The sequence below is a fragment of the Ciona robusta genome, chromosome 1, assembly GCF_009617815.1.
Source record: "Ciona robusta chromosome 1, ASM961781v2".
In the NCBI taxonomy this organism is placed as follows: domain Eukaryota; kingdom Metazoa; phylum Chordata; class Ascidiacea; order Phlebobranchia; family Cionidae; genus Ciona; species Ciona robusta.
The window spans coordinates 11,138,607-11,161,879 of record NC_143235.1 but is presented as its reverse complement, the minus strand read 5'-3'; the positions used below and the strand labels follow the sequence as shown (position 1 = coordinate 11,161,879).

The 23,273-nt window shown below is 33.7% G+C and overlaps 4 protein-coding genes and 2 pseudogenes across 10 annotated transcripts; 4 read left to right on the top strand and 2 right to left on the bottom strand.

Moving 5' to 3' along the window:
• The first annotated feature begins 162 nt into the window (after positions 1–162).
• On the top strand, positions 163–1,309 carry LOC149743134 (regulator of microtubule dynamics protein 1 pseudogene; annotated as a pseudogene). Its single transcript, XR_016385578.1, has one exon. The product of XR_016385578.1 is annotated as a regulator of microtubule dynamics protein 1 pseudogene (transcript).
• Positions 1,310–1,521: 212 nt separating this feature from the next.
• LOC149743133 (regulator of microtubule dynamics protein 1-like) lies at positions 1,522–3,309 on the top strand. The gene has a single exon (XM_089883239.1). The coding sequence runs from the start codon at positions 1,732–1,734 to the stop codon at positions 2,626–2,628; it is 897 nt and encodes a 298-aa protein (XP_089739365.1). The 5' UTR covers positions 1,522–1,731; the 3' UTR covers positions 2,629–3,309.
• A 27-nt stretch (positions 3,310–3,336) lies between these two features.
• Positions 3,337–4,861, top strand: LOC149743132 (serine/threonine-protein phosphatase PGAM5, mitochondrial pseudogene; annotated as a pseudogene). The gene has a single exon (XR_016385576.1). The product of XR_016385576.1 is annotated as a serine/threonine-protein phosphatase PGAM5, mitochondrial pseudogene (transcript).
• On the bottom strand, positions 4,316–10,759 carry LOC149743130 (gamma-interferon-inducible lysosomal thiol reductase-like). The gene is made up of 7 exons (XM_089883312.1): positions 9,107–10,759; positions 8,508–8,702; positions 8,164–8,238; positions 7,703–7,801; positions 7,128–7,274; positions 6,496–6,564; positions 4,316–6,000 (listed from the first exon to the last, which is right to left on the bottom strand). The coding sequence occupies exons 1-7, from the start codon at positions 9,212–9,214 to the stop codon at positions 5,899–5,901; spliced, it is 795 nt and encodes a 264-aa protein (XP_089739438.1). The 5' UTR covers positions 9,215–10,759; the 3' UTR covers positions 4,316–5,898.
• On the top strand, positions 4,819–5,778 carry LOC149743131 (U6 snRNA-associated Sm-like protein LSm6). The gene is made up of 2 exons (XM_089883618.1): positions 4,819–4,958; positions 5,324–5,778. Exons 1-2 carry the CDS (start codon positions 4,868–4,870, stop codon positions 5,479–5,481), a joined length of 249 nt encoding a protein of 82 aa, XP_089739744.1. The 5' UTR covers positions 4,819–4,867; the 3' UTR covers positions 5,482–5,778.
• An 809-nt stretch (positions 10,760–11,568) lies between the features above and the next one.
• On the bottom strand, positions 11,569–22,640 carry LOC149743129 (inosine-5'-monophosphate dehydrogenase 2-like). 5 transcript variants are annotated; one of them, XM_089882774.1, is made up of 17 exons: positions 22,437–22,640; positions 21,557–21,658; positions 21,308–21,356; positions 21,021–21,122; positions 20,704–20,778; positions 20,399–20,470; positions 19,827–19,961; positions 19,282–19,369; positions 18,664–18,863; positions 18,218–18,308; positions 17,749–17,844; positions 17,252–17,293; positions 15,651–15,794; positions 15,179–15,323; positions 14,692–14,835; positions 13,620–13,703; positions 11,569–12,519 (listed from the first exon to the last, which is right to left on the bottom strand). In XM_089882774.1, the coding sequence occupies exons 1-17, from the start codon at positions 22,610–22,612 to the stop codon at positions 12,498–12,500; spliced, it is 1,767 nt and encodes a 588-aa protein (XP_089738900.1). In that variant the 5' UTR covers positions 22,613–22,640; the 3' UTR covers positions 11,569–12,497. The 5 variants fall into 5 exon arrangements, with proteins under 5 accessions (XP_089738900.1, XP_089738926.1, XP_089738891.1 ...); XM_089882765.1 differs by lacking the exon at positions 11,569–12,519 and adding an exon at positions 13,096–13,144; XM_089882783.1 differs by lacking the exon at positions 11,569–12,519 and adding an exon at positions 13,096–13,144 and having other exon boundaries at positions 17,252–17,275.
• Positions 22,641–23,273: the final 633 nt, after the last annotated feature.

Below are 23,273 nucleotides of genomic sequence, written 5' to 3'. Positions count from 1 at the left end.
CTTGACTGCCCAATCCATCGGCCACCGAACTGTGCGAGTGGTCTAGCTCTAGAGACACTGAATGCCGCTCAGAGATTTCTTTTGACGACTAGCCATCTCTGAAAAGCGGCATACCACATTCTTCTAACATTCTTTCTCGATTTCTTTTTTTTCACAAATCATTTTTTCATATTTATCAAACGAGAGAATTTCAGTATGAGAGGAGGGAAGAAGTCCACGTGAAAAACTGAGATACGTATTACGTATATATATAAACTCGGAGAGCAGATAATTTGATTTAGTTGAAAATTCGCTTCAATACTTTTAAAAGTTTGGTTGTTCTCAGTTAAAATAAAAACATGGTAGATCATATCATTGAAGAGGCTGATAGATTATACAACAAAGGACAATACAGGGAGGTGTATGAATATCTGAAAAAACATAAAACTTCACAAAACTGCAACATACTGTCGAGGTTGGCTCAAGCTACCAGAGATTTTGCAGTCAAAGTAATTCACGAAAAAGAAAAAAGGAAAGAACTGATAGAGGAGGCGTTAAACTATGCTAAAGAAGCTTTAGGTCTTGATGAAAATAACTCTGAAGCTAATAAATGGTTTGCGATCACCACAAATGATATTGGAGACTATAATGGGATAAAAGCAAAAGCCTCAGACATGCTTATGGTTCGCAAACACCTACAGCAAGCCTTAGCCATCAACCCAAACGATGCATTGGCGTTGCATCATCTTGGTTTGTGGTGTTTCGAATATGCTGATTTGGATTGGATGGCTCGGAAAATAGTAGCACAATACTTATCACCATCTCAATGGCCAACCTTTGTAGAAGCTCTTAATTACTTTAAACAAGCTGAAGAGACCAAACCCAAATTCTACAGTGTCAACCTGAAGATGCTGGCAAAAACCTTTCAAAGTTTGAATGATCCTGTTAAAGCAAAGTTCTACTATCAAGAAACACTGAGCTACAATGTTATGAATGAGGAAGATAAAGAAGTTGTCAAATACTGCAAGGAGCAGTTGAAATCATACTGAACAATATTTTAATAGTTTACAATAATTAATATTCCACAATTATATTCTCTTGCACTTGTGGTTTATATGCATGATTTTACATAACTATTAGTCGTTTAGTATTGTTACCTGATAGATTGATGTATTATTTCTAGATCGTTTTTGTTGTATAACGGTTTTTTATGTCATTTCCTGAATCGTTCTGCTAAAGTGTGTTTTTATTATACGCACTTTTCATGTATACGGATTTTGTATATATTAAAATATAACAAACCTAAATAAACCAGACAAAAAACAATAAAGGGGGAATTGATTAGGCGAGTGTTTAACATTAAAGACACCTGCAAACAAGTGGCATGATTATTGATTTTAATAAAATAGTATACGTTGACTCGCGTTAATTAAGTTCGAAAGCGGAATATTTAGTCTGGGAAACCCCAGTATTAAGAATAATAGACACCGGAGTGCTTTCATGGACATCGTAAATTAGAACAATTAATACACATTGTTATCTTTTACCTGACAATTTAATAAAACGTGTTTATATATTAAGCAGATGTACGTTTTCTGAGAAAGTCATAAAATACTTTCCGGCGAAAATCTAAAAAAGAGAGCGCGCGAAAACGACAACTGGTTGTATGTATGTAGCTTTGACATAATCAACGTGAATTGGATTGGTTCTACTGCCGTTAATTGTGAAGAATTTAGCTTAAATTTACCCAAGATGTCGACAACATTGTTTGGGATTATTCGGTCGTTAGCCTTAAGAACTACCTCCTTAGTCGCAACAAGGTCGCTGGCAAAACAAAAACGTGGCTTGGGTCGAAAATTTGCTTTAGCCGTGTCCGCAGCCAGTGCGTTTGCTTTTACAATTCATCAAAAACGTATTGAGATATTTGCAAAAGAGAATAAACAAAAGGACAAACATGTCATTGAAGAAGCAGATAAGTTGTATAACATGGGTGGGCAATACAGGGAGCTGTACGATTACTTGAAAAAGCAGAAAAACGTAAAAAACTGTAGCATTCTGTGGAGGTTGGCACGTGCTGCAAGAGATCTTGCTTTAAAAGGCGAAGATGTCACGGACAATGAAAAAAAAGAACTTATCTACGAGGCGTTTAACGCTTCCAAAGAAGCTCTGGATGTTGACGAAAGTGACTTTGCAGCTCATAAATGGTACGCTATAACCATTGGCGACGTTGGAGATTATGAAGGTACCAAAGTAAAGATCTCGAATGCATTTCTAATTCGTGACCACCTTGAACGTGCTACTGAACTGAACCCAAGTGATGCAACCACATTACATTGCCTCGGAATGTGGTGTTTTGCCTTTGCTGACATGCCATGGTGGCAACACAAAATGGCTGCGGTCATTTTTGGCACCCCACCTTCTTCCACCTATAAAGAAGCAGCTGACTACTTCATGCAAGCTGAAAGAGTGGACCCAAACTTCTACAGCGTCAACTTACTCATGCTTGGAAAAACTTACATAAAAATGAACGACCACAAGAGGGCCATGTTGTTCCTAGATCGGGTACTCCATTATCCAATATTGAACACTGAAGATGAAAACGCCAAAGTTGAGGCAGAAGTTTTGTTAAAATCCCTTCTTGGAAAGTGAAAGTAGTAACTTCTGTTTGCATTTGTTACAAATATATACTGAAGCACATTCTATTGACACTAACATGCTATACTTCTATTTGCAGTCAGTATTTAAACATTTATATATTCCAGTTAGTAGTTAATTATAAATTGTAGTTTTTGTTGTTCCATGTAAGCTAAATGTTTACTGGAAAGACTTTAGTTGACCCTTTTTTTGACCCAATGATCTATTGCTTGTGAAACTGTTGTATGATAAATCCCCATTGCTTGTATTGTTAATTTATCATACTGTTATTAGTGAAATAGATGGGAATTGTTTTGATCAAGGTGTGAATTATTTGTAATTTTGGTGGCAACAGGATAGTTACATATACCCATGCCAGTAATTGTTTGTTACTGATTAGTGCGTTGGTAATTGAAGTGGTGTATATGTGATTAGTGAGTGTAATTTACCGGTACTTAAACACAAATATATGTATTTATTACGCTTTACTGTTTGTAAATGTTTATAATTGTTGGGATGTGCAAATATGGTGTTCATGTTGGTGCAGTTTTTGTACATTATTCATTTAAAATAATAGAAACATAAACTACTATTGAAATAAAGTGCATTTAATCCCGAAGTCAATTTTTCACATCATGCCTATTTATTCAGATTGATGTGAAAAGCTTATAAAAATTGTTAAATAATATTTTGCAGGTTTAATTGTTATAGGTCCTTCTTGTGAAAATGTCTAAGGCATTTAAATTAATGGTGTCATCAGGCATAGCGGGCTGTGCTGTGTATGCTGTAAGTCAAAATAAACAACAGAAGTTTACATTTCCTCGCATACAAACGCTTGTCAATGCTGCTACAATATCAACTGCCCAGCATTTAAAATGGGATAGCAACTGGGACAAGAGAGAACCTATAAAACTCATTCCTCCATCAAAATTGAATGAAGTTGAAGTGAATTCGGAAGAATATATAGAGCTGTTGAAAGAGTATACACCAACTGCTACAAGGAGGTTGATTTTTATAAGGCATGGTCAATATCACACAGAATACAAGGATGATGAATATAGGAAGTTGACAACATTGGGCCAAGAGCAAGCAGTTTACACAGGGATTCGACTCCGTGAAATTGGAATTGATTTTGATCGTTTTGTCGAGTCATCGATGACACGAGCAATCGAAACAAGTGAGTTGATCCGGATGCAATTGAACCAAGAAGATGTTGAAAGAACAGATTTACTCCGGGAGGGAAGTCCAATTTCTCCGGAGCCACCGTTCCGCTACTGGAGGTCAGAAGTAAGCGTACACACGGATCAACCACGTATTGAGGCAGGATTCAGGAAATATGTTCACAGAGCTGATATATCGCAGAAGAATGATTCTCATGAGGTTGTAGTCTGCCATGCAAATGTCATCCGGTACATTGTATGTAGAGCACTTCAGCTACCACCAGAGGCATGGCTGCGAATGTCGTTGAAACATGGAAGCATGACCTGTTTAACCATATTTCCTGATGGTCATGTGACCCTGCAATGCTTGGGGGAAGCTGGGCATATTCCTCAAGACAAACTCTCAATTGAGTAATGTTGGAAACACAATAAACAATATTTGATCATGTATGATATATGCAGAAATGCAGTGAATTACAACCATCTCTTAATGCTCTATTCGTCTGCTGCAATTATAACCTGATTTAGTACTATAGTAAAAATTTTGACATTTGCACTTTTTTCGCTAACTTGAGGCTGAAATTCTAAAAGTGAAACTTTAAAGTGATATTTATCTACATGCTGATACATTATCATGCCATAAAAACAATTAGAAATTTGCAGTATGTATCCCTTATTGTTTATTTCTGTTTTCATATAGCCACACCAACAGTATTTCACCCCAAATTTTAATTTTTAACCGGTTCATATTTTATGCTTGCCATTTTACTCATGAGCAGCATAAAACTTCATTAGTATTGTTTCATATTAGGTTTTATGCCAGTTTAAACCTATAAGTGCAATTACTACCGAAACGAAATTTACATTTGCTTTTATATTGCTATGTATACTTTATATAAGCAAGGCCAGATTTTGTGTATTTATTGTGAAAATGCCGAAAACCCCTAAAGTGACATAATATTTCTGTAACTAATCTTGAAAAAAAATGTTTTAAATACAAATTGCATTTGCACTATGTGTTTAACCTAGCACATACATTTCCTCAAAAAACATTTTTTTCCATAATTTAAGGTTGATTTTATAATTAGCGCACCATGAGTAGGAAACAGACACCAAGTGAGTTCTTGAAACAAATCATTGGACGACCTGTTGTCGTCAAACTCAACTCTGGGGTTGATTACAGAGGTAAAACAGAGGTTTTTTAATTTTTAGGGATTGCTGTGGTAAAACAGCATTGGTGTATTTGTCAATTTAAAATAAATTTTGACCAAGGCAAAAAATTAAAAGCAGTCAAGCAGTGCGTGTATTGATTGCCTGATTGGGACAGGATTTAAAGTTAAAAATAATTGTTAAATATTATTTTTTACATTATTTGTAGTTATTAACTAATATCAAGAATCTAAAGTGGAAAAATTCGTTTTTTAAAACACCATGAAAAAAGTAATAAGCATTGCAAATTTTTTTAAATATTTACAATTTTCAGCATTTGTCTAAGTGTACCATGTTGTAAATATTCAAACAACACAACTTACCAGTAATCTTTGTCTCAGGTGTTCTTGCGTGCTTGGATGGCTATATGAACATAGCTCTTGAACAAACAGAAGAATATGTGAATGGTCAGTTAAAGAACAAGTACGGAGATGCATTTATCAGAGGCAACAATGTGTTCTACATCAGCACACAGAAAAGAAAAGGTCTTGTCGGATGAAAAGCTACAAAAAACTGATTAAATGCGCGATTTTTAGGCAACGAAGGACACTTTTTAGGTTGTTTTGAAACTAGTTTTTCAAACTGTTTGTTTTCTGAAAGAAACTGTCAAATTTTTTATGTTGCATTTTATTTAAATTCAATAATTTTGAACTTAATAGTCGCCAGTTAAAGTTGTACTCTAATGTTAAAGAAGAATCAAGCACGAGAATCAGCTAAAAACAATAGCATCATTGTTTACACTCTACAATAAAAATCAATCAAAAATCTAATGTACAAATAAACCAGTGAAATTGAATACAGCAGATTGTTAGAAATATTAAGAAATTATAACGAAGAACCAAAATCTTAAAAAATCTGCATACTAAGGTAAGAAATAGGCATCCCTTTTAATCAAAACCTTAGTTGGTCAATATAGTTATCCACGTGATCGGAAATACAGCTTATTTGAGAATCTTTGTCTACGCGCATAAGCACCAATACCATGTTTAGTTTGCTGACATGACCTAGGTTTTTCCCCCTAAATATGAAATATATTGGTTAAAAAAAGACCTTATAAGTATAATTTTAACAAGAATTAGAAAATTTTATTAAAATTAGGTTTAAGAAACTAGTGAAGTTGAAGCTACTAATGTCTAGATTAAGCCTTGTTTATTTTGTTACTGAAACTTCTGCCTTGCTATTGCTACTGTTTAATTAAAATAGGGCCATGTAAAATTTATATCATAATAAATAAAAAACTGTTCTATGACATATCCTGGGAAAAATAGTAGTAGCTAGAAGGTACTGTAAACATCCTTTTAAAGTGTTTAACACTCCATATAAACCGTGAGTCAAGACATTTCAGTCGGCCCTGAAACCCAAGATCACTGGCGTTTAACCCTTGTATAGTACTAGTAGTGTAATATTAATAAAAAATTAGGAAGGCAGAAGCTATAGACATAACTGAACTACAGTAAAATTTGTATAGGTATAATGAATAATAAAAATACAAAGTAATTTTCCACAAACGCACCTTGTATGTTTCGCACACCAGTGTCAGCAGGTCAGTAATAGCAGAAGATTGAATATGATCAGTGTGAATCTATATAAATTTACATTTCTACAATAGGTGTATAAAAAGTTCACAAAATAATATGACACATCAATATACATTCCTACTTCAAGTCAGTAGAGACAAAAGCTCCAGTACAAGGTTGTTTAAATTAAAAATTGTGTATAAATTAACCTTAAAATATACTGTAATGTATAGTCACTAGTTACTACTAAATACGGGAAGCAAACATTAAGCTTACTTTGGCCACTTTAACCTTAATATAAATCAGCGCCGTAGCACAGTTGGTTAGCACGCCTGGCTCTAACCCAGAGGTAATGGGTTCAAGGCTTTTCGTTTCTACTATTGTGGCTGTATGTGTCCTTGAACAAGACACTTAGGGGCGATTACTCCAACCCAGTGATTACTAATGGGTTATTCAAATCATTAGCCACACACACAAAAAAGGAAAAATCCCCAAAAAAATAAACAAAGGTATATGAAACAGAAAACCTATGCTTAACAACTGTCGTTTTCCGGCCACCGAGGATAAAGTAAGTTACATCTATGAAGCAGTAACCAAAATGCAATTTTCATCAGTAGAAAAAGCTTACCCCATTAATAGTTATCCAAGGCACCCAAGTAAGAGATGGATTAAGAGCTGCAGTTGCAAGACCAGCTTTATGCATTAACATAGTTCCATTCACACTTGATGCACAAGCATTTATATTGGTCAAATTTAAACCACTCCTTGTAATACACTGTTGAAATAAACATAAAATGTTTTGTAATGCAAAAAAACAGGCGGTGTTTATTTATGATAAACATATATAAGTCTAATATGAGTTATATGGATCAAAGAAATGTTATTCTTTCCCAATGTTAAATATTAAAGAACGTATTTTTAGTGTGACTCTTAGAATTTCAGACCCATTAACCCATAATACAAGTTGTATTATACAACAACCATCAACATTTCAAAGCATAATCATGGACGCAGAATATAAAAAAAAACTAAAAAATCAAACCAAAAAATAACGACCCACACAGTAATATACATGGTAACTCAAGCAGGAGGTGTATGAACGCACGTGTCATAACGACTGTCATTTTCCTGCCACACGCAGATGAAGCAAGTTCACTTATTTATTCATTCATCCCCATTCAAGTATATGAACAATTTTATTACTTGTTCTGCAGCAGCCACAGGTTGCGGGGAACGCTCCATACATTGAATAACTGGAAGATATTTTGCTTCGACATAATTTGTTTCGTTCAGTAAACAGTTCTGTAAAAGGAAACAGATATTTTCTATGGGAGGAAATATGCGTCATTTAAACACATCAGCATAATAAGGTTCTTTCAGAAATCATGTGTAATGTAGGTACATTGATAACCAATTGACTAGTGCATTGCTGAGGTTGTTGTTTTAATATATAATAAATACTTATAAAAGCAAGTATTGTTACACATATACTTCAAATAGTAAAACCTAACTAACATAGTGTACATTTCTCTCTGAATACGATAACAAAGATTAAAACTAACATAATATAAGTTTGTTTTAATTGCGATAACAAAGGTCATATATAATTAAATGAGGTGATAGCAAAATGACAGTATTTAATGAAACATAGAAACAACATTAACCTCAATAATATTTCCCTCACATTCCTGAGGTCCATGCTGACAAGTGAAGTTGTATCCACTACCATGTCTGTTCATCTGAAAATATGTTGTTACTGTAAATAACCGATTCTTATTACATTAATACATTCCATGTAAAAATTAGCAATATTAGCATGAAAACAAGCATACCATTTAAACTAAAACGCAGATTTTCATTATTTAAAAATAATAAAACTAAGAATCCTTAAACTTCTTAACTAATTAATTTATTCTTGGTAATTTATTTAGACATTTTGTTTACTGCAAGATTGATAAATCTTCATTATTACTGCTTTTGCATCATTAAAAATAAATTAATTACATACTGTTGCTTTTCCGTATGGAAACATCATGATTTTCATTACACCAGTTGTCCTTAGTTTAACCCATGTTGGAAACAGCATATTGGTAATGAATCTTATTGAGTCTGGGCACAAACATTCAAAGTAGACTCCAACAACAACAGGATCAGCTTCTGTGGCATAGCTGGGATACAAACGATCGGAACATGCAGGGAGCACCTGGTATAATTAATTTATTTGATAATTTGAATAAAACACTTTCACTTTTAAATATAATGAAAATGTTAAATGAAAAAATGAAGTCTTGATATTAACAACAAAAAAGTACAACAACTACAGACGTGATATGTAAATTTTATACACTTGTTTGGCTCACAAATATATTTGTAACCTTGTGGATGATTGCTTTTATGTGTATGTCTGACAATATAGACAACCAATTAATAGCCAATGGGTTGGAGCAACTGGTGTTGGATGTGTCTTGTACAAAGAAAGATATCCTTACAATGATAGCTGCGACAAGCCTTGAACCCTTAATTTCGGGGATAGGGGCATACGTGCTAACCACTATGCCACACTGATGGGCAACAATACATACTTAAATAATATAGGACAGCACTTACGCCACACTGAGATGCAATAGCTTCTGTATCACACCAATACGCGGGGGCAATATCACAACACAATGCACTTCCACAGAAGAAAAACAAAATTAAATATTTTATTTCCATTTTTAGTCCTAATGCAGATGCTTTAATGTTTTGAAATGATATGTTTTAAACACAGCAATATCCGTATATATTTTTACACATATATTGTTAAGTTTTCAGAAGTATTTTACCATTGCAATTTTGACATTGGGCTACTGGTTTACACCTCCAATATGGTTGTTAATGTTTTAGTGTTTATTAAAGAAAACTAAGAGCCAAATATGCATTTAATAAACTAAATTAAATTAAAATATAAACAGGACTACTACACGTGTAAAAATTGTTATTCGGCCAGCTTTTACTGATCTTCAGAATGACAAGAAGCGAACCGGGTTAACAGGAAACGTAACGAAATGGCTATACAGATATATGCGTAACAAAACAAACAACTGTTAACGCACACAGAAAACGTTTTTAAAACGAAATAATGTTACTTTAGATTTTTGGTCTCATTCTACATGACGAAACATCAAAACAAACGCTTATGGACCACCATAATTCTTTGAATCAAATACTTTTAATGCTCTCCGGTCGTTTTTCTTCGGGGAAATAACCGCGACATAAAATCCCGTTCTAATAATATTGGGTACGTTAAATATGTAATTAAAGTTTTAATCATAATTAAAACGGTGTTCTGGCGTCCCATTTGCTCCAGATAATCATTGAAGTAAGATGTAAAGAGCGTCATATCATAAAAACATCTTGTTATTTTCCTATACGTAAACTGAGGCGTTAACTTCTGACGTCTCATTTGCACAAGATATTCACGGAAATGAGATGTAAAGAGCGTCATATCTTAAAAATATCTTATCATTTTCTTACGTAAACTGAGGTGTTAATTTCTGACTTCTCTCGCGGTGGGTAACTCAAAACACGGGTGTCTTATTACCAACATATGCTTTAGCTTTATGCATCTCGTGTCCCTTTACGGAAAAACACACGAAAACACACGCTCATGTTAACATCATCAGGTCTCCAACCCGTATCGTCTGGTTATCGAGAACTAAGCACTATCATAAGGCGCTACTAAAGCAATAGTTTGAGTCTCCGAACATGCGTATAGTACGCGACCTAAACCTTTATAGCCCTTACAGACATTTAATACATATACTGTATTGTATCTTAGTAGTCTGTGCAGAAATATGGCAAAGGGAATTGGGAAATTATTGCAGCAACAATAAATGGTCGTAACAACGAGCAATCTCGTGGAGCATTTTAATGCGGTTTATTTACTGCTGTACCAACCTAACCGCAACGTTAGTGCAGGGGGCTACATTTTGTCTGCAAAGCGTCACTATTTTGCTTCCTGGCGATTTGCACATGATTAATCACGAGACTAGTGAGCATAGCTGACTCACCAGTGTTTGCGAAGCAATCATACACCTTATTGTTTACTGCTTGTTGTGTTCTGTAGTGATTTAAGGTATAGTAGGGGAGAGGAAGATAGCACACTTTTTCATTTTGTTTTATCGTCCCATTTAGTGATAAACATAGAAAATTCAAAGAATTATAAAATCGTATCCTCAGGACTTCCATAGATCGTAGTTAATTGTTTAAAATAAGATCAGGATAATTGAAACTTATGTGGCAAAGGTGCCCCACCTCCCCCCCCCCCCTCCATATCTACCAAAAGCACAGCTGTCTAGTTTTAGGCCGCACACTAATTTCCATTCATGGCCTACGCGTATCGAAAACCTTTCCTATGAGCTACTTTTTCACCGGAAAAGACTTATATTATGTTCTTCCAGTCTCGGTAACGCTTTCGATATTTAATAATGTAACAGGAAATACTAAAACCTACATATAGCCTACCTTAATAAAATAGTTACAGGATAGTTTTTACAACAGCTGTACCACACACACTATGTCATACTCAATACATCTTGCGCAGGCCATGACCTTACCAAACGCAACAAACTAATGACTGACACTGAATTATACAAAAAGAAGAAGAAGTTCAATTACAATCTCCGTCACATTGCTCCCCTGAAGTGATGTAATTTGATATGATTACACGGGGGATTGATAACGCTCTAGTCGCCAAACTTGCAATTTATTTTAATTGCAAGCGTGCCTTAACGTCGTTTTTTAAATGTCCCAACTTACCCCACCGTACCGGTAAAAAATGTAAGGAATAAGCCTTAATATAAATGTTCCCACCAGTGGAAGTATGGCTCGAGGGTCACGTTGTTATTAAATAAATAATGCACTTTCTGTCAAGTTTATTTGTAATAAAGTACTTTGGGGTGAGATGGGAAACCGCTTTTAAAGCTGCTACGGTTATATAATTCTTTAAATATTCCTTGTTTACTACCAATTGGGACATAACATGTACCAATTTACCCCACCTTTCTGTAATTCAATTCAAAACAATATTGATGGAAGACATTTTATTTGCGTAATATGGGAGCAACAACCATCGCCGTTACAAGTGTTAACGGTCGTTAGGTGGCAGCAACGATACATAATTATAAACACATTAATCACGGTAACAGTTTTCAATCTTCATATCACAATATTTCTAACTCTAAAACCCACCCATGTAACGAGCATTATTATTGTCAACAAAACCAACAACTTCCACAGAGAATAAAAACTTCATCAGATTTTCAACAGAGCAGTTATATTACAGACTGTTATGGAATGCACCAAAACATTATGTCATCGCTTATACTGCAAAATCAACGACAATTAGATGGCATTTACTTTACCACAGTGCGTCTCAACCCCTAGGCTGCAACTGAGGTGCCATTTTATTTATTAAGATCAAAACTTTAAGATAATTTTTTGATGTAAAGTTATGTAAGTATGCTCAATTTTTAGGGTGGCCATTGTTTAGTAAATATTTTTTTGGAAGCAGCCAAAAATAGTTAAGAAGCACTGCTTTAATATAACAGAAGTTATTTAACAATTAATTTTGAGGAAATCTGTGTTTTCAGGCAATTTGTTGCGTAGCATACAGTTCTTATACATTACATTAAAAACTTCTATGAGAATTGACGCAATCATTTCATGGGGAATACAGGTGGCAATCCTTTTTAAAAAGTTTCATTATTATGCCCTAAGTAGTGAATGTTTCAGAAAAACACTGATTTAGAGGTAATACTAGGCAGTAAGCAGTCCGATTACTAGGCAGCTCATTTAACCTTTCTAGGGGTTTTAACATTATTTTGAAAAAGAATTAAAATTCATTGAAGTACCATAGATAAGAATTAGAAACACACCGGTAGATACATCAGTAAGGAACTATGTTTACAAAAGTCTTTTGGACTCGGTGGTGCAGCATGATGTTATTACACCTCCTTCACAGGTGAGGCTTTTCGAATCTGAAACAAAATATTTCAGCTTTTTATGAGATAAAAAAATTGATCGTCTTTATTTATGAAAAATTGTATTAATTAAAAAAAAAACATTAAAAAAAGAATGTATAGTAGGGTGGGGGAAATTGGGACACCTTTACCACACATAACCGAAACATCCTGATCATGTTTTAAACAATTAACAACGGTATATTGGGAGTCATGCGGAAACGGTTTTATACTTCTTTCCTTTGTTTACTACTAAAGAGAAACTAGGACAAGAAACTAGATTAAAAAGATGTCTCAACTTTCCCCACCCTACTATGTATTAGGTACTTATATAAATATATATAAATACAAATATTAGTGCATTTATATCATAACAAGATGTAAATTATGGAACTAAAACAGTTTTATCCTCCCCCTCCTGTATAAAATGAACATTTCAATCATATTAATTTAATTACAGAGACCAAATAAAACAGACAACTGGGTGGGGGAATGATATTGGCCTGTATGAATCTATTATCATACCAGAACCACTTCACCCCCAGTGAGCCTTGATTGCCCACGTAGCTTTGCCCAAGCAAAAATTAACCGAACATATAGTGAGCCATTTCAGCCATGCATGTCATACTTACATGGGTATACACTTCATAGATAGCATGCAAACAAAGCAATTATTAGTTCAGCTACAATTATTGGCAAAAATGTACAGACTTAGACTCAACTGAAAATAAATTATTTTTTATTCACATCATCTTATCCCCATTATAGGGTTTTGGGTGTGTATATTAATTACAAATTCTAATATTGGTGGAACCGTTCCTATATCTTTATCATGCCATTAGTATTCAGAATGGTTTTACATGCATTTTTACTATAAAGCATTTAGCACAAAACATCCACTTAAGGTAGCTGACACAGTATCCGGATTTTGTCTGTTTTGTCCGAATTTCGCTGCCGCATGCGGAATTGAACTTGGGTTTGCATACGACTTTGCATGCGAATTCGCACGCCAGATACTGTGTACAGCCACCTTTGTGCTAAATTAGAATTAATATACGGTGAGCTACAACCTACAACACAGTGCCAATTTTGTTATCAAATATTTAAAATGAACTTACGAATGAAGACCATGGACACCACCTTCAACTTGAGCAGAAGTACTTCTTCGTTCAAATTTAAGTTCACCACTATACATCATTGATCTGTGTGAGGGTAGTAATACATATCGTTGAAGATAAAAAGTTTCTATTTAACGCTACAAATGCTATTTTGTTTCAGCGTTTTTCTTATTTTTTTAAGGTTTTCCCTTTTTAATAACTGTTCAATATGTGATTTTGTTTTGGCGTCTTTTAGTGTGTTTTTTTAAAAGTAGTTTTTCCGAAAAAATTTGGGGGCAAAGAACTTTAGTTGAACAAAAAGTGCAGAAATAAGCAGAGACTTCCCACTTTAAAAGTTAGAGTTTTGTTCATGTGATAATATTAACTTAGTTGTTGTGTTATTAATGTGTGGATTTATTTTAATGTTCTGTATTTTAAAGCACGACAGTAGTAAAGTTGATTGATAAAAAATAATTTTAAAAAATGAATTCTACCAATTAGGCTAAACGGAGAACAAACTATTTTCATTCATAAAATGAACAAAGAGCAAACCAACACGTGATGTAATAAGATTAGGGTTGTATTATTCTTATGTAATGTAGCCTCTTATGTCTGTTATGTAAATAATCCAAGATGCTTGATATACATTTCACCAAATGCTATAAACAGCTGGGCTTAATGTCAAACACAACTGTTGGAATGTAAGAGAATTCATTGTGTGGTAATAATGTAGCTGAATGCTATGAATGTAATTGTGATGCATTGTATTACGCAATCATAAGTAAAAAAAAATTATTGCTTGCTTATGGTTGGTGAAAATCTCAAAATCCTATTGTTTCTTATTAACCAATATATTTGCTTATTATCTGGTGAATTTGGCACACAAATGCTGGGTTAATTATAGCGGCAACATTTCCACTTGCTTTGATTTATGAAACTGCTCCAAAAATTGAATGCGAACCAGTATCAAATTTTTGATTTTTACATGCTCAGCCCGCCAACGAATATTTCCACAAATTAACCACACTTATTTATATTATTTATCACTCTTTTTTATTGTTTAAAAAAATATTTCACACTATGCACGCCATACCTTAACATGGGCATACTTCTGCTGCCGATATCTTGACACCCATGTTGTATGCCAGCTATCAAGTATGGTAGGAAAGTATGGACGGATCCTTTGTCCTGCACTGCACCTGACACACCTTGCGCAACACGAATCTTGTCCTTTTCACTAAAAACAGATTAGGTTAAAATTTTGATTACTTTTTCAAAGATTTTTTAAGTAAAAATTTAAAATTAAATACATATTTTACAAAAAAACTGCAAAACATTATTGAATTTTAAAATGTACATGTTTTTGGTTAAAAAGTCCTTACTTACAAAACTCAGTGTATGATTTACATAGACAGATTAGACAATAGTTTTAATTGACAGTAAAGAAGGCAATACTTTTCAGTATTTACTATTAAAATTGTCATTTTCTCTATTTTTTACGGTTTTAATTTTTTACTTAAAAATTTTTTTAATTATTTAATTATGGTTTTTATTTTATAACCTGGTTTAAAAAAAATCACCTGAAATATCGGCTTTGGCTTGATTTACACGATTCCATGGCATCGACTGACCCCATGCCACGATATTTCTTCAATCTTATTCCGTCAGAGTAGAAATATTCTCCGGGTGATTCTGTGGTTGCCGCTAGCAAAGAACCCATCATCACTGCAGGTGGAAAATATTTGGTTAATATTTTTGTTTTTGTGTGTGTGTCAAATTTAAAATTATTTTTGTGTGTCATTGGGGATTTTTTTTGATAACCGAATTCAAATTTTTTAAAAGTTTATGAATATCTTTTTACAGGTTATATACGGAACCAAACAAATAAAGTTAAAAAGTCACCAAAAAAGCTAAGGAAGACAAAAAAATGACCTGTTTTGTTCACAACTAAATAAAGTTAATTTGTATACAAGTTTATTTACATCTGAAGATATGACACATATAAAATATATCAAGTAATTATGAAAAATTATAATAGAAAACCCTAATTACCTGTAGATGCACCAAGTGCCAGAGCTTTGGTGACATGACCCACATTTTGTATTCCGCCATCTGCTATAACTGGTACGTTGAATCTTCGAGCATATTCTGATACTTTGTACACGGCAGTTGCTTGTGGTCTGCCTACAGCCATCACTGGAGAGAGAATTGTTTGTTAGCAAAATCACATGCGCAACTGAAATTATACCAAGAGTTCAATTAACTGTGTAACCACTATATATTAAACCAATCCTTCAGTTTACTAAGTGTGACAAGCATTAGTCTGTGAAGCTATCTCTCTTATTTAACACACTTTATATTATTTGTGAAGCTATTCCCTTTCTTTTATTATTTTTTTAATACATTAAATATCCATGATGCTATGTCCCCTACACATGTGTGTGGTTAATTGTGATGTGACAAACTATAGTGTTGTGTAACAAAGCAATGATGGTGACTGGTTAAAGCATTCTACTTTCATTGCAACAACATGTCACGAAAAATCCACCAAGCAAAAGTTTTTATAATATTTAAAAATCCCAAACCACTTCAATGGGGACCTGAATCTGCCATATCTATATAAGCGTTAACCTTTGATTTTTTACCAAGCTGTAGGGTGTTATGTAGGTAGGATAAAATTTAAACAACAACTATGACATGGGAAACCTTAACATCTGGTTTGTGGACAAATGTATTTAAAGTCATTAACAGAGTTTAGTTCAGCAATGTTTAACAAACAGATAAGAATAAGTAAATCTTAGATAATGAAATAATCATTAACGTATTTTTAATAATATTGGTAAAGCTATTTCTAGAAAATGGATTAATCATTGATGTATTTCCAATGTTACGACGCATTGGCTACCAAGATAGTAGGGTAAGTTAAAACCCTGATGCATATACATGTATATTTAAACATACAGACTGAAAAAAGATCGTCATAACACAGACCACAGAGTAAGAAACCATTTTTTAGAATAGAAAAGTATTAAATCTACACTTAAAACCTGGGAGCCCAAACGTGAAATTAAATTTTAAACCTTGTTATTGATTTGTTAGAGGCAGAGGAGCTTATGGTTTAAATTAAGATTCTCTAAGTACAAATGCACATTACATTCACTTGATTGAGGTAAAAATGCAAATTACATGACTTTCTTATAAACAGGGAAAACACACAGAAACAAACATTCAATCAAACGTCATGAAACAGCTCATGGTGCCCCAAGCCATTCATGTTAGTGAGTAAATCACTTGCACACAATGCATACTTTTGCTACGGGAATTTCAAGTTAGTTTTTTAATACTTTTGTTACAATCGTTACCAGCAAACACACAGTTTATTTATTTAAAAGGCTGATGTTTTAGTATTTTTAGGAATAAATTAGGATTTTTGGTAGTGGGAACTCGAGTACAGAACTCAGAACATGCAGATTTTAAAAGGGATTTTAAGAGTTTATGAAAAAAATCTTTTAAGGGTGTAAAAACCCATTTTCAAAACAAAACCGCAAAAATTAAAAATCGATTTTTAGTGCAAGTCAATAAAATAGGATTCCCGTAGCACTTTATAATATTTCTATGATTGAAATCACGGCATCATGGACTCTACAACTCACTGAAAGATCCTGAAACCGTGGATTCTGCTAGACGAGACTTTGCTGAAATGAAAATTGAAAACGAGCGGCCCAGAGCATAAGTGATAGCCATGGGAGATGGGTGGAAATGTGGGGAAAGTTGTTTTTACCCAATTATATTACACAGTGGACATATTGTGTGTTTGGGGATAAAGACAGTGGATATCAGAAAAGTAAAGGAAGAAAAATGTTATGTTTTTACATTTATATATATATGTATATATATAAGTTTCATAGTTGTTTAAGACAAAATTAATGAACCACTGTAAGAGTTCCTCGTTTAAATATAGTTTTAGACCTTACACCAAGCCTTTTCAGTACAAATAAAATTTCAAAATGCACCATAGTATACTATCTAATATAAATTATCACATTGGGGTGAAACCCCTATTGAATACTACAAATGCGCATCACATAGATATCACCAATTCTATTCTACACATACAAACAACTACATATATATCATGGAAGTCACCAACCTTCCTGTGTTATACATATGGAACCACTACCCATTCCAACCCTCAATGCATCGGCCCCGGCATCAATCAAATTCTTGGCTTGGGCAGCAGTTACAACTGAAGGGGGAAAAGGAATGCAAAATGCTGGTTATAAGATGATTGCTTGATTTATTTGGAGTTTGGTTATTAGTGTTGTTTAATTAGAGGGTGTTTTTTGGATTTGGTAGTTTAGTTTCGGAGTAAATTTCAGTATTTACTAATTTATGACTGAAAGTATCATTTTATTCATAATACTCTATGAACAACAGTGTACCAGTTATCAGTACATGCTAAGGTGTTTAGGCAATTCAGGAATAAGATTTTATAAACTTTTAATACGATTTTGTTTGGGGTGTGCAGACCTGTAGAAAGACTAAGCCTAACAACCCCACAAAAGGTAAAATAAAAACACATTCCTGGATTTGGTTGTTTGAGCAAAAAGCTGACTTACCATTACCAGCGATGACTTGCAAATGTGGATATTTATGCCGAATGTAACGAATCGAGTTGATTTGATAAATTGAATTCCCTTGAGATGAATCCTACAATATAATCAAATTTAACTTGTGTTTCTTATGGTTAGTCTTGCAAAAAGTTTAAGCTTATGGAAACAGTTTTTTTGAACATATTACCCAAACCTACACACTGTAAGTTAAGTAAGAATCCAAAAAGTTACTTACATGGTTACTTACATGGAACAATTTAAATTCAATGCACAAATTTTGTAAATATTTTGGATAACTTAAATTATGGTCTTTTTTTTTTTTAAATAAAATGCATGGTGTAATAAATAAACATGCCAACGAAGGCTGACTATAACAGTTGTATGACTATAACAGTTTATGAATGTTTAGGAACTACTGAAAAAATACTCTTTCCCATCTATGCATCACTCACCAGGATAACAGCATCCACTCCTGCTTCCACGAGGAGTTCAAGACGATGTTTGTCCTCCTCCCTGGTGGAGATGGCTGCTCCGCACAACAACTGCTTCCTCTCATCCTTGGATGCAAGAGGAAATTCTCGGTTCTTCTTAAGATCAGTTCGAGCGATGAGAGAAACAAGACGATCATCTGCATCGACTATCGGGAGCTTTCCTGGGAGAATAGACGGATCTTAAGATGTTGGAAACGGATTTGAATGCATTGTAGAGCGGACTGTACATTTTACAATTCAAACAGGTTTTGCTTTTTTTGTTAAATATTCTATAGTTTTGCATTTTTCTTTTAAAACTATTCTTTTTAAATAAAAAATTGCAGACTTTTATAAATAATTTTTATAGAACAAAATATAGGTTTTATTTTGAAAAAATCTCTTTATCCCATTATCTGGAAGTAGCCTACAATTTAAATTTTAGTAAAACTAAAACATAAACGAAATTTTACTCTACATGTTTTACAAGAGCGAAACATGTATTGCGTTTTAATGACTTTTCAAATGAAAACAAATTACCAACTTTTTTATTCAATTATATGTATATATAAATTCTTTTTTTTTACAGTAAACTCATTTTACCTTTTTTACTTTGTGATAATATATGGTTGGCTTCTTGCAATGTAACTGATGTATCAGCTGTAATTAGTTTATCTCTGCCCGTCATCACCTTTATATATGGAAAGATTATATTTAGCTACCAGTGCTGACCAATTAGATTACCAGTGCTGATACAGGGCTTGGACAAGGTTAAAGTAATTATTATAATAATAACACTGCTTGGAAATGCTGGGTTTAACTAATATACACAGATATCAGAAGAACCTTTAAAAAATACACAAAATAATTTAACTGATCTGACTTGTTCGTGCTTTAAACTTATCAATATTAAGAATGTTTAGCAACCAGAACAATAATCGCTAAAAATAACCTTGTATTCCTTACAACTGTATTGTGGACCTTTGTGGTGTAATAAAAATATCTTACTAGTGAATTAATAATTGACATTTAATCTTGAACTGAGTGGACAAAAACAACAAAAAAATTAAACAACACACAAAAATATGTTATAGGAAGTTACAAAGTTCAAAGCTAAACAATTGTTTTATTGTATTTGACTAACACACCTGTTCAAGAGGGGTGTTTGATTCTTCAGGTTTCAAGAAATCAAAATCTCGAGATGAAACAAGACCTATCAACTTTCCTGTTGGTGTACCATCATCAGTAACTGGAATCCCGGAAAATCCGTACATTGCTTTCACCTGTAATGGGGTTTGTGGGTGGCTCAATTAGTTTTTTTTTTTTTTTTTGTACCTTTTTTGCATAAGAGTAAATCCCAGCCATGTTAAATAATTAAAATCTGCCATCTAAAAAAACAACAGAAGTAATATGCATGCTTAAAACACCAGCATTTCAGTACTGGAAAATTTTGGACATTCGAAACCTAGTAGTAAAGATAAAAGAACAGTTGCAAAACAAGATAACAAAACATAATCTAAAAGTCAATGTTTGAACACCAAAGACGAACAATAGGAAACAGGGTTGTTTGTATTCTTGTCTGCTGACTGAACTAGTAAAGGTCCAATTTTGATTTTCGGATTTAATCGTTCAACTAAAATTTAAAAACCGGTTTTCTTTAGGCAATAGAAAGACGGTCAGTTATTTCTGTATAGAGTATTTAAATTCACTAAAAACTCACATCAGTAACATCTCTAACTGTTGCTTTCGGTCCCAGTGTAACCGGATTTTGGATAAAACCTTGTTCATATTTCTGCCAATAAAAAAGAGGAAAAGTTCTTTAGATCAAAAAAGCAATTCAATTTTCATGCATTTGAAAATATCTTGCAACGCAAATGTAGTAGAAATTTGAAGAAGAGCCACAAGCTAATTCCTAAAATCTGTTTATACATTTTAAATATCTAATCTTGAATTTTAAACAATATATATATATAAAATAAAGGTTTACCAAAAATAATTAGGTGAGTGAAAGTGTTCTGATATTACCTTGACTCTGCGAACTTCAGCAGCTTGAAACTCAGGTGTGCAGTTGTAATGTATGAAACCCATTCCTCCCATTAGCTAAAATATTATGCAGTAAGTTAGAATAAAGGCATTTTTTGACATAAAACTATGCTTTCTGTGTCGTTCTTATAAACAATTTTTGCAAAAAAAAGAAAGGCTTTTAAATATTTTATTTTAATCATATCAAAAAAATATCTGTTCCTCTTTTTTTGACATAAAACTGTGCATCCTGTTTCGTTTTTATAATATTTTTGCCAGAAAAGTAAAGGTGTTTGAATATTCATATAATTCTAACTTACAGCCATCCCAATTGCCATGTCTGATTCAGTAACTGTGTCCATGGGTGACGACAACAAGGGAGTCTTTAATGAAATTTTCTTTGTCAAAGCTGAAGTCAAATCCTGGTGAAAAATTTTAAAAAATGTCAACTTGGGAAAAGATACAAATTTGTAAGAACAACAATCTTAAACTAATAAGCCGCATTTAAAAAAAAAATTCTTTTGTTCTTCTGGTCCTTAAATGTGAACGTATAGTAGGGTGAAGTGGATACAGAAATATACATGTTTATTTTATTTAAACAACTTACAACTTCTGATGCAGTGAAGTCAATGAAGCCGGGTAGAATAAGAAAGTCACTGCAGAATAAACAAATTATTAGTTGTTAGCTTTTAAAACCATGGTCGTAAAATTCAACCATAAACTATTTGGTTTAACCAGCCATAAAACTGTATCAGTAAACACATAAATAAATGAATACAGATTAGTAATACATACGTTTTTTGCATACCATAACAAACATAAATACTAAAATATTAATAAAATAAAGCATACATACTTGTAAGTCAGTCCATCTCCAGTGTTTAGTAGTTGTGCAGCAGTTAATCCATCCTCTGGTACATAGCTGGTCTCACCGCTTATTAAAAACTCGGCCATTTTGCTTGAAACAAAAATTTCAACGTTATAACGATGCTAAAGTGCGTAACACGTTCGTACTATATTTCTAAAATTACAAAGCCTAATGATCAAAAAAATTTGATAGTGTAATATTCTGCATGGCCTATTTCTATAACCGAAACGAACACGCCAAATATATCTTATTAATTTACACTTTACACGGATAAATATGTGTTTGAACAGCTCAAGTCATAAAACATTTGGTATCCTAGCGAAAGCGCAACTACTGAAGCACTGACATAACCTCTGGAGCTGCGACAACTAGGACCGCGTGCTCGTTCTGGTGTTATGACGGTCCTCGCTTTTTTCGCCTCACTGATTCTGAAATGCCTTTTATTTATCGCAAACTCGTGGCACCCGCAGCGCGCAGGGGTCAAACGCATTGTAACTGTGGACATGACATAGCTGAAGAAAGGAGATAAATCTCGGCACTTATTATCTGCAAATGATGTTATTTGCAGCACTAAAGCACTGCAACTGACTTTTATGTGCTGCAGTGCCAACGCAGTCGATAAACGAGCAGTCGTGACTCGTGGTTAAATCGAATGTCATTTGCAGTACATTGGCTGTGGTCCTTCTCGTGTGTGGACTTTTCCTTTATCAGCCGAAGCGCAATTGGTAGAATACTCCCACGATAGGCTTATCATTACTTGGCTACAATAGCTGCTGCATTAAATTGTTGACAATATGTATAAGTAAAATGGAACCAATCTTTGGTTGTAATCTCTTTGCGTGTAAGCAACTAAATAAAAAAGTCTTACTCTGAATTTGAACGGTTAAGAACTTTATTAAAGAAAGTCCTCATTCTCCACGATGCAGAAGTTGTCAAATAATCTCCATAGATCTCTTCTGACATCCCGCGGTTATTATTTTGGTCCCTCGAAGAGCTCGGAGCATCCGGCTCGTAAGGTAGATCAAGTGAATCATGTTTTAACATTTTAACACTATGATAGCTTTATCTCATATGTCTAAACGAAGCATTACACAATTTATGGTGATAAATAGTGAACTAACATATTATATGGACATATCATAATACGTAAGTGGTATACATGAACGTACATGTACATATCCATACAGCAAGCAATGGCTGCATTTATAAAGTAAGTTATGTGCACACACAAAAGTAATTCCTGAATAAAATCTGTAGCTGATGGGATGTTCGGCTAAATTTAGTTATCTAGCTAATCCAGCACTATATTGAAACTGTGCATTCCCGATTACATGTACCTCAAATGAAACACTTCAATAATCTCTTTCGTAAAACCTAACAACTAAGATGTTTAGTACACGCCGCTGCATTTCTTAAAATTTCTTATCATTTACAACCGGTCAATGAATCCAACAACTGCCGCTCTACACATGCATACGTCACACGTGATGTATACTACAACCCTTTCATTTCTTAGTACCTCTCATTGGTCGTGTTTATATAAGGACTCCGTAAAGCAGTTAATGTACCATGCGGCACCCTTAGCCAAAGTGCAGGGAACGGAATCGATTACAGGCGTTGATTGCTACGAAACGTCGGGCGCCGAACGCTTGCAATCACTAAATGGAATTTGAAAACGTTTTAATCGCAGTTTCCACTCCTTATT